Source organism: Panthera uncia, chromosome A2 (genome assembly GCF_023721935.1).
Source record: "Panthera uncia isolate 11264 chromosome A2, Puncia_PCG_1.0, whole genome shotgun sequence".
In the NCBI taxonomy this organism is placed as follows: Eukaryota; Metazoa; Chordata; class Mammalia; order Carnivora; family Felidae; genus Panthera; species Panthera uncia.
The window spans coordinates 32,224,586-32,235,991 of NC_064816.1; the positions used below are offsets into that span (position 1 = coordinate 32,224,586).

The following is an 11,406-nucleotide window of genomic DNA, read 5'->3' on the forward strand; positions in this document are numbered from 1 at the left end:
AGCTTAACCAGCTTGTTCCGCTTCTGTACAATTGCTTGGCGCGCCCACGTATTCCTGATCAATCATAGTTGCCTGGCACAACCGTATATTCTTGATCAACCATTGTTATTTGGCATATCCGTGTATTTCTGATCAATCATTATTGCTTGGCACATCTGTGTATTCCTGATTTCCCCATGACTTGTTTGTACCTGTCTATAAAAGGGGTGTAAAAACCTCTCTCAGGACCTCTCGGCGTCACCGCAACGAGGGCGCAGAGGTCCAGGTTCGAACCTGTAATAAATGACCCTTGCTGCTTAGCTTTGACTCTGGACTCTGGTGGTTCATTTTTGGGGGTCTCTTAGACTCTGGGCGTTTCAGTGTGAGGTAATAAAGGTTTACTGTTCTAAGTTTTGGGATAGTTTGTTACTCACCAACAGACAACCAGTACAGATTTTGGTACCTAAAAAAATTTTTTTTAAAACGTTTATTTATTATTAAGACACAGAGAGAGACAGAACATGAGCATGGGAGGGGCAGAGAGAGGAGGAGACACAGAATCCGAAGCAGGCTCCAGGCTCTGAGCTGCCAGCACAGAGCCTGACATGGGAATCGCACTCGTGAACCTCCAGATCATGACCTGAGCCGAAGTCAGAAGCTTAACCGACTGAGCCACCCAGGCGCCCCTTTAAAAAAAAATTTTTTTTAAAAATTTTTTTTTAACATTTTATTTATTTTTGAGACAGAGAGAGACAGAGCATGGATAGGGGAGGGGCAGAGAGAGAGGGAGACACAGAATCAGAAGCAGGCTCCAGGCTCTGAGCCATCAGCCCAGAGCCCGACGCGGGGCTCGAACTCACGGACCGCGAGATCTTGGCCTGAGCTGAAGTCGGACGTTTAACCGACTGAGCCACCCAGGCGCCCCCCCAATTTTTTTTTTTAACGAGGTTTTGGTACTTAAAAATGGGTTGCTGCTGTAACAAATATTCAAACTCTAGGAGTGGCTTTGTCAGCAGGCAGTAGATTAAAAAATGGAAGGACTTTGAGGAAAGCATTAGTGGAAACCTACTGATCAAACCTTGATGGCCTTGGAGGAGTCTGCCAGCAAGGGCTTATGGGTAAATGTGATTAGCATAATTCTAAGATGGTTCTAAACATTCCTGCTCTGTTAATTCATACGTTTTGTACAATCACATCCTTTGAGTGTGATTAGAACCTGCTAGCATGATGAAATATAACTTCCATGATTATGTTGCAAAAAATGATTTTGCATATGTAATTAAGGTCCCTAATCATTTGAATTAATCAAAAGAGAGATTATGGAGGGCAGGGGTGGGTAGGGCTGACCTCATCGTATAAGCCCTTAAAAGAGACAAACAACAGCATAAGAGGTCCTCCTGCTGGCCCCGGGGTGGGGACGGGGCAGGGGGGCGGGGGGTAGTGAACCAGCATATTTTGAGATGGCCTATGGATTGTGACATGTGGCAATCAGGAGAGGACCAATGTTCTGCAGGCAGCATAGGGAAAGGTATTGGTAGAGGGAACAACACGGGTAAGATGGGAGAGCTTGAAAGTGTATAGTCTGTGAGTAGTCTAGCCAGTGGGAAGAGTGACAGAAGACACCATCTGGGAGGTGAGTACCATGATAAGGAGCTGGACTATTTCACATGCGCAGCAAAAGAGAGTAATTTGAATCAGGAAAGTGATGTAACCATCATCTTTAGAGAATACTTCCCGTGCACCAAGAACTAAGTTGAAAACGTGCATGCATTACCTCACTGAATCTGTAATAGTACCAAAAGAAGTTACTCTCAGTATCCCAAGTTCACAAGGGAGGAAACTCCATCTTGGAGAAGTTATGCGCAAACCTAGCAGGCAAAGCTTGGAATTTGAAACCTTAAAGGTATGCTGGCTAATTATTTCTAGATCACACATCTAGATGAGAATAAAGAATGGTATGAACGTCGATTAAAGAAAGGCAGACAAGGAGCCTGGTAAGGCAAAGGTTTTGAGGGAAGATGGGCACTAAGAAAAAATTCAAGCCTGGCTCTGCTATGTTCCCTGTAGCTTTTGGTTGGGACTTCTGGATGTGCGCACTCGTACCACAGCGAACAGGATGAGCAATTCTGCAAATAGATAATTTAAAAAGTAAATACTATTAGATGCAGTAACTGTAAGAGGTGGAGGATGCTAATTTTTACCTGGAGTAAGGAACCTTTTAAAGCCTTTTTCTATATGTTTACTAATCGTCTGATGTTGAGTCTGTTTTATAGAAACTCAGACAAAATTGGTTCAAACTGAGCTAAGAGAAAAATTAAAAAGAACTGGAAACTAAAAGCCTCGTCCCTTAAACTAGTCCCGCCCCTTCATTGCCCCGCCTTCCACCAAGCCGCGCCTCTTTGGGGCTAACACTAGCTTTCCCCAGCCTTCACCCGATGACTCTCAGTTCCAGGATCCCGCCCAGCTTCATTTGCTCGCGAGAGTTTCTTCATCTAGCCGAATCACAAGGCTGCTGCAGGAAACGGAAGCAGAGAAGAGTCGCGAGACTTGGCTAGACCGCATGCCTCCCCAGACCCCTCCCCTCCCTCCCGGCGCACCTTCTGGCCCAGCTTTCTCGGTTGCACGTGTAGTTGTTTTGGCTCAATCTCACGTGGCCGCGGAAGTGCCGGCGCTACAAGTCCGCCCCCAAGATGGCGGCACCCAATGAATGGGGTCGCGATCCGCTTCTGCTCAGTCTCCAAGTATAGCCTTTGCGGTGTCTGCAGGACCATGGAGCGGCCTGGGTTCATGGCTTCGCTGGTGGTGAGTGCTGGACGGTAGGGTGGGGCGCTCGGGGTGCCAGAGTCGCGCAGTGGAGCCCGTAGTAGTTTCTGTCCCCTGGCACTTCCGGTTTCGCGTGTTGAACCGTCTTCAGGTCAGTGGTCACTTGGCAGGTCCCGGAGGGAACGCGGGTTTCCTGGGCCACCGCCGGGCCTCGTGTCAAGGCTGTGCCTTTCCTACCTGGAAAACAGAAGGACACGGGGGTGGGGTGCTTGACAGTTTTCCTCAAAATGTAAAGAAAAAAAAAGTTGCAATTATATAGTGTGACCACATTCTGGAGAACTTGGGAATTAAGTATATGTAACAACAACTCCCCCCCCCCCCCCCCCCCCCGGCCAAAAAAAAAATACCCACAACGAAACAAAAACGCTTGCATCGCTCAGATTCTTCCTGTCCAGGACTGTTTTTTATTTAGCTATATTTGTTTTCACTCTCGTAAAATGACCTGTTCATTCAATATATAATTAATCTGTTTAAAGTGTTCTTGTAGGCTTTGGGTATATTGATAAGTGTAAATAATTACGGAGCCAATAGGATAGTAGTGTGTAGAAACCTACCAGAATTAACAGGTTTGAACATCGAAAACAACCCAAGAACCAAAACGTCTGTAATATTTTGAAGTCTCTGTTACCGCAGGTCTAGTAGGGATACCGGATACAGCAGTGAACAAGATAGATTGGCTGCTTGTGTGTGTTTTCATTGTGGAAGAGTAGGAAGAAACAGTAAAAAACAAACAAAAAACACAACATTTGAAAAAGCTTCCACTGGGGTAATGGAGGCTCAGTAGAATTTCATTTAATTGTTTGTTGTTGCAGGCGTTAGGGATAATATGGTGAACAAGACAGACCTCAAGTGGGTCAGGTGGTGGAGACAGAATAGTAAAATGACTGTTAGGAAAAACAGCAATGATCTGAGGGCTGGTTTCATAGTGTTACGGAGGATGTGCAAGGGAGTGCCTTAGCCTCACTTGTGGGATCATGTTTTATTTATTTATTTTAACGTTTATTTATTTTTGAGACAGAGAGAGACAGAGCATGAATGGGGGAGGGTCAGAGAGAGAGGGAGACACAGAATCCGAAGCAGGCTCCAGGCTCTGAGCTGTCAGCACAGAGCCCGACGCGGGGCTCGAACTCACGGACCGTGAGATCATGACCTGAGCCGAAGTCGGACGCTCAACCAACTGAGCCACCCAGGCGCCCCTATTTATTTTTATTTTTAAAAATTATTTTTAATTTTATTTTTTTAAATTTACACCCAAATTAGTTAGCATAGAGTGCAACAATGATTTCAGGAGTAGATTCCTTAGTGCCCCTTACCCATTTAGCCCATCCCCCTCCCACACCCCCTCCAGTAACCCTCAGTTCTCCATATTTATGAGAGAACTCATAAATTTATTTATTATTTTCTCTTATGTTTTGTCCCCCTGTTTTTATATTATTTTTGTTTCCCTTCCCTTATGTTCATCTGTTTTGTCTCTTAAAGTCCTCATAGGAGTGAAGTCATATGATATTTGTCTTTCTCTGAGTGACTAATGTCAGTTAGCATAATACTCTCCAGTTCCATCCACTTAGTTGCAAATGGCAAGGTTTCATTCTTTTTGATTGCCAAGTAATACTCCATTGTCTATATATACCACATCTTCTTTATCCATTCATCCATTGATGGACATGTGGGCTCTTTCCATACTTTGGCTATTGTTGGTAACACTGCTGTAAACATTGGGGTGCACGTGTCCCTTCGAAACAGCACACCTGTATCCCTTGGATAATACCTAGTAGTGCAATTGCTGGGTCGTAGGGTAGTTCTATTTTTAGCTTTTTGAGGACCCTCCATAATGTTTTCCAGAGTGCCTGCACCAGGTTGCATTCCCATGACAATCAGTTAAGTCTCATCTTAGTTTTCCAAATGAGGAACCAAGGTATAGAGAGTTTAGGTAACTTCTCCAGAGTCACACAACTGATATCTGTTTCATGTGTGTAAGTGTCAGAGCTCAGATTGCAACCAGGCAGCGTAACATGGGATTTCATGCTCATAAACACTCCTTGATACTCTCCCTGAAGTCAGCAGCAGTAGCTAGCCATTGCTAAAAACAGGTGAGTGCCAGAGTTAACAAATGAATGGTAGTTTTAAAATTTATTAAAATAGGATACAAAGGCCAAAAGATACTTTTTTTTTCACCGCAGTTACAGAAGGCATAATTAGGATCAATAAGTAGAAGTTTCGAGGAAGTTAGATTTCATTCCAGCTAAAGAGGAATGATTTTATTTGTTAAACACACACAGTTTATCGGCCATGTGTTCTGTCCACCAGGCACTCGATAGCCCTTGGAGGTATGGTGGTCAACCAACCAAACTCCTAAGTACCGTTTAAAAAATGAACTGAGGTGGACTGGAGATAGAACAATATTGGAGAACCTTCTTGAGATTCTTGGAATGACCAAGAAATCCCCCGAGGAGGTAACATCAAGCTAAGACATGAAAGGTAGGAAAGGGAAAGACATTTCCAGGAGCAGAGGAGAAAATTGAAAGGGAGCGGTGTGAACAAAAACCCTCAGGTGGAAGGAATTGAGGATGGTAAAGTGGTGGCTAAGGCCTAGTGGGTAAGGGTAGTGTGGCAGGGGGTCGTGTATCAGAGGTGAGTCTTTGTGGGCCATGGAAAGGAATTTTGATTTTTCTTTTCTTTTTTTAAATGTTTATTTATTTATTTTGAGAGAAAGAGCACGAGCATGAGAGAGGCAGAAAGAGAGGGAGAGAGAGGATCCCATGCTGGCTCTGAGTCATGGGCTGGGAGTCCACTGTGGGGCTCAAACTCTGGAACCAGGAGCTCAAATCAAGAGTCAGATGCTTAACTGTCTGAGCCACCCAGGTGCCCCAGGACTTTGGATTTCATTTGAAGCATAATGGAAGTCATTAGAAAGTTCTGTTATCAAAGTAGTTCATCAATGGAATGGCCTCCCCCCACCCCCCCACCCCCGCTCAGGTTGGGAGTATCTTTGAGGTAGGCTGGGTGCTCCTGGGGGAGTTGTGTTTTGCTTGTCGCTGTGCTGCCAGGGCCTGGCATTTAGTAGGTACTCAGTCTTACTTACTGAAAGAATGAATGAGAGATAGGTCTAAATGATTGCCAGTCTTGAAACTCAGATTCTAAGTATTGAATGAGAGAATGTTAGATATGTAGTACAGAGCCTGACATGTAGCAGTCCTTTAAATACTTGCTTCCTAAAGCTTCACGAGGAGGATTGAAGGGTCGTAGAGTAGAAGGGAAGAGCCCCTGGGATGTTAGTGTTCATTTGGAGCAGAGTAGGCTGTTGAGAAGGAAAAAAACCTCAGAGTACAGTGACCGATTCATACTTTTAGGAAAACAGTTGGAACCAAGTATTAGCAACCTAAAGATGTTCATAACATTTAATTCAGTGAAGACAATAGAAAGCCGCTTAAACATGACACAAGAGAGAAGTGGTTAAATGGTAATAGATGCATTTCATGAGCGATTCATGGGCCATTAACAACAGTTAATGTGAAGAGTGTGCGCTATAACATGGAAAATACTTGTAAAAGAAAAAAAATACAAGACTGCATGTAGATATATCTGCTCATGCCTGATTAAAACTATAAAAATATCTGTTCATGAAAAAAGGACTATTGAAATTTCCCAAGATAATACAAAATAATTTTGATAATAGCATTACTTTTTCTCTAGGTTTTTTTTTAAGATACAAAAAGTACTTTTTTTTTTTTTTTTTTTAAATAAATACCGCACCCTGTATTACGTCTCTTTTCCTGCCTGCCTCTTCTCTCCCCTTCAGTACTTAACGATTTCACGGTCCTTGTAGTTCATGAATTCATGTGGCTTGTTACTTGAATGAGACACCCAAAACATCCTGCTGTAGTTACTGTGAACCGGTCCCCGGTTCAGGGAAAAGAAGCTTGGCAAGTGTGGGCACTGTGCAGTGTGAAGTAAAGGCGGTCCTTTGGGTGGTTGCCTGGGTTATCAAAGTAGCCTTGAGAACTGATGAGAAAAGGTATGATTATTTAACGACCTCTAAAAACTCTTGTCAGTGTTAAATGACAGACTCTTGCTGTTGATGTAAATGTGTAAGGAAATGAAAAAAATAGTAAGGCTGATATTTAACTGTGATTTACAACGTGAGAGACAGAGTTTCTTTGTGAAAGTGTGTCAGAAGGAATTTGAACAGTGCCTATCTTCTTTCTTTAAAATTTTTTTTTAACGTTTATTTATCTTTGAGAGAGACAGAGTGTGAGTGGGGGGAGGAGACACAGAATCTGAAGCAGGCTCCAGGCTCTGGGCTGTCAGCACAGACAGAGCCGGCCGGATACGGGGCTCCAACTGGGAACGGCGAGATTGTGACCTAGGCGAAGTTGGAGACTTAATGGACTGAGCCCCGCAGGTGCCCCAAACAGTGCTTATCTTCTAGTCACATAACTTACATAGAACTAGCATCTTTGATATGCCTCGGCAAAGTGTCACACAGCTTCGGGTCAACTTCCAACGTTTTATCCTGTGCTTTCCATGTTAGAAAGTATGTCAGAATTCTTTGATGGGAAGACTTTTGCTGGCATCCTTTCCTCTGGGACACTTCATCCTTTTGGTGATAGCCGCTTTCCTCACTTAGGTTGGTAAGTTGGCCTTTGCTAATTGCCTCTCTGCCTATCTAGATTTCAGTGTTCCCACTTTTCAGTTATTTGCTGCAGTTTGATCTTTGTTGGCCAGCTCCCTCTATTGATTTTCTACTTTTGGAAAATGTCACTCTGTTTACTGTAATATGAACCATGGTGTTGGATGTCTTGTGTTACTTGTACTTGGAATTCATGCCTCCTCTTCCTTTGTAAGGCACAGGCTGTTTGCCTGACTGTTCTTTTATTTTTAAATTGTTTTCTTAGGTGGTTCTGAAAAAGTTCTTTCATAATACTGGTGTCTTCTCCCTGGGTCTGACCTTTGGCTGAGAACCACTGGCAGAATGTGACTTGAGGGGAATGACAGGGGTTGTGTTGCTATGGCTTCTTCGGTGGGTGAGCAAACAGAGTGAAAAGAGGATGAAGTACTGGACATACTTTGAAGGGAAGTTTTCCATGTTCTTTGCCATGTATTTTTCTTTCCTCGAAGGTTGCCTCCTAGTTTTCAATCTGGTATAAAGGGATGTTAGTATCTTATGATGAAGTATTATCTCCAGATTATAAGGAGTTGGGAATGATGCTTCCACATTCTCTAGGTTGCTTCGTGTGACTTTGTTTCTTTTGGCATTTTAAGTCAGAGTGAGCAGATCGTTTTTGCTTGTTTTGATGTTGAGCTGTACCCTGGACACAAGTGTATTCTGAATTTTGATCAGTCACTGGAGCCTGCAAGGTCCCCTCAGAGACCCTCGGTCATCTAGGACCACAGTTGAGAACCAGTGTTAGTGGATGCCTTTTTTCTGTGTCTCACGTACTGGGAGATGGGACCACTTTTCCTTTCTCGTTTTTCTTTAGGCATAAGAGGGGGTTGGAGGAATGTTTTAGTATTTGATAATTACAAAAGACTTGTTAATGTGATGTTTTGTTACCACTTCTGAAAGAAATGCTACCTGTTGAAATAAAAATTTAGTAGTGAAAATTTATATGATACAGAATTTGAGTAGCACTGATGAAATGTCAAATAGAGAAAAGGAAAAAACTGCACCCAGGCCTTTTTCACCTCCACAAATCAGGCATCTTTTACCTGTTCAACCAGACATATATGTTAGCCTTTACTCTGGTAGTGGATAAGAGTGCTTCAAACATAAGGCCCCTGCCCTCGTGCTTTATAGTCCAGTAGGAGACAGATGTTAAAAAGAAAATGAAACAAAAATTAGCCATGCAGTAGCAAATAGTGATGAAAAGTAGCCATTTACTGAGCACTTTAACATGTGCCTGTGCACATTTTTCACAGCGAGTCTTATAGTTACAGTTTTGTATTTTTTTTAAGTTAATTTATTTTGAGGGAGAGAGCGAGTGAGCAGGGAAGGGGCAGAGAGAGAGGGAGAGAGAATCTAAACAGGCTCCCTATTGCCACCATGGAGCCTGATGTGGGCTCGAACTCACTAACCGTGAGATCATGACCTGAGCCAAAAAATGAGAGTTGGACCCTTAACTGAGCCACCCAGGTGCCCTTTGTATTCTGCTTCTAAAAAATTAACCCGTAAATTCAAATCTAACGGTTATAAAGAAATTTGAACATATGTATTTCTCAAGTTTTTTAGTTGATGCTGAATTGTTCCTGCCATGCATCACATGATTTGGCTTTGTGTGGAGTGTGTCCATAGGTGATTCTTGTCCAGGAGGCAGAATTTGAGGAGAAATTTAAATTCATTATTACTAATAAAAGACTTGAATTTATGTATTTTATATATGAATTTATTAAATTTAATATATGAATGTAATCTTCAATCTTTATCACCTAATCTTTTCATGGCCTTTAATAGTCATGTCAGAAATACTGCATCCAGGAAACTTTGAAGGATATTTATAGTAACATACTAAAAATAATAATTTTTTTTATTGATAAGTGTTAAAGGCTGGCATTTTGCAGTTTTTTACTGGCGTTTCCAGCTTTTTATTATATACAAGCATGTAACAGGCTCACGTAATTGTATTTAATTCTCATTTAATCTCCCTTTTCCTCGGCTGCAGTGACTTCTTACTTGACATGTCTCTGAAGGCAAGGAAAATAAAAGCAAAAATGAACTATTGGGACCTCATTAAGATAAAAAGCTTCTGCACAGCAAAGGGAGCACTCAGTAAAACCAAAAGGTAACCAACGGAATGGGAGAAGATATTTGCAAATGACATGTCAGATATAGGGTTAGTATCCAAAATCTGTGAAGAATTTACCAAACTCAACACCCGAGAAACAAATAATCCAGTGAAGAAATGGGCAGAAGACATGAATAGACACTTTCCCAAAGAAGACATCCAGATGGCTAACAGACAGATGAAAAAATGCTCCACATTGCTCATCATCAGGGAAATACAAATCAAAACCATGTTGAGATATCACTTCACAGTGGTTAGAGTGGCTAAAATTAGCAACTCAGGAAACAACTTCTATTGGAGATGATGTGGAGAAAGGGGAACACTCTTGCACTGTTGGTGGGAATGCACACTGCTGCAGCCGCTCTGGAAAACAATGTGGACGTTTCTCAAAAATTAAAAATAGAATCACCCTATGACCTAGCGATAGAACAACTAGGAATTTATCCCAAGGAAACAGGAGTGCTGATTTGTAGGGGCGCATGTACCCCAATGTTTATAGCAGCACTATTGACAATAGCCAAACTATGGAGAGACACCAAATGTCCATCACCTAATGAATGGATAAAGAAGATGTGGTCTGTATATACAATGAAATACTACTTGGCAATGAAAAAACAATGAAATCTTGCCATGTACAACAATGTGGATGGAACTGGAGAGTATTATGCTAAGTGAAATAAGTGAGTCAGAAAAAGACATAGATTTTCATTCATGTGGAATTTGAGAAACTTAGCAGAAGACCATAGGGAAAGGGAAGGAAAGATAAGATAAAAACAGAGGGAGAGAAAGCATAAGAGACAAAAATACTGAGGAAAAAATGAGAGAACCAATGGGGTTGATGGGGGTGTGGGGAAAATGAGTGATGGGCATTGAGGAGGGCACTTGTTGGGATGAGCACTGGCTGTTGTATGTAAATGATGAATCACAGGAATCTACCCCGAAGCCAAGACTACACTGTGCATACGTTAGCTAACTTGACAATAAACTGTTAAAAAATATAATCTCAATTTTGAAAAACTCCGTGAAGTAAGGTACTATTATTTTCCCCATTTCATGTATGAAGAAATAGAAGCTTAGAGAGGGTTAAATAGCTTTCCTAAGGAGACCCAGTTGAGATTGAAGCCAGGTCTGTCTGTCTGATGTCAAAGCTGTGTTCTTAGGCGATAGTTAATCTGAAAGAATTTCTGGAGAAATCGAAGGGTACTCAAGAACATTACTGTGTTCTTGAGAATAGCCTCACTAAACAAAACAACCTACGTGGCCTTTTCCTTTGGGAAGTGATGATCAGCAGAATTTCTGGAGAAGTCACCCTAAATAGATCACAAAGCTATCTGTTTAAATGGAATGCTAAGAAGTAAAGTAGCAGACAGATGGCCCTGGCTTTCAGCTATCACAAGTCCTCTGGCAAACCGCAATTGGGACAAAGAGTGACTTACTCTTTTTATTCCGAACATTTAATCTTTTTATAAAGTGTTTTCTCATCATCTCCCATATCCATTTGATTCAGACCAGCAAACTAGTGCTGAAGCCCTGCTACATATGAGGCTCCGGGTTAGATACTTAGGAGAGCAAAGGTGACTGACCTGGCTTCTGTTCTGAAGGATCATAATGTCAGGTCAGATGTAATGATTACTTAGTACTGAAAGTGAAATCTAAATGGGGTTATGTCGGGGAGTCAAGGAAGTAGCATTTAATTCTCACCGGGAGCTTGGGAAGGACTTTAGGAAGCTCATGGCATTTGGTCACAGCTTTAACAGTGGATAGGATTTTGGCAGGTGTGTGTGTGTGTGTGTGTGTGTGTGTGTGTGTGTGTGTGTGTGTG

At 42.2% G+C, this 11,406-nt stretch overlaps 1 protein-coding gene across 2 annotated transcripts in view; it reads left to right on the plus strand.

The window, feature by feature from the left end:
• Nucleotides 1-2,543: 2,543 nt before the first annotated feature.
• Nucleotides 2,544-11,406, plus strand: part of SLC25A26 (solute carrier family 25 member 26) — a 137,966-nt gene continuing 129,103 nt past the window's right edge. For both annotated transcript variants that reach the window (XM_049640858.1, XM_049640859.1), the window contains exon 1: nt 2,544-2,781. In XM_049640858.1, the coding sequence (XP_049496815.1) occupies nt 2,683-2,781 (99 nt within the window). In that variant the 5' untranslated portion in view covers nt 2,544-2,682. The remainder of the gene's footprint in view (nt 2,782-11,406) is intronic.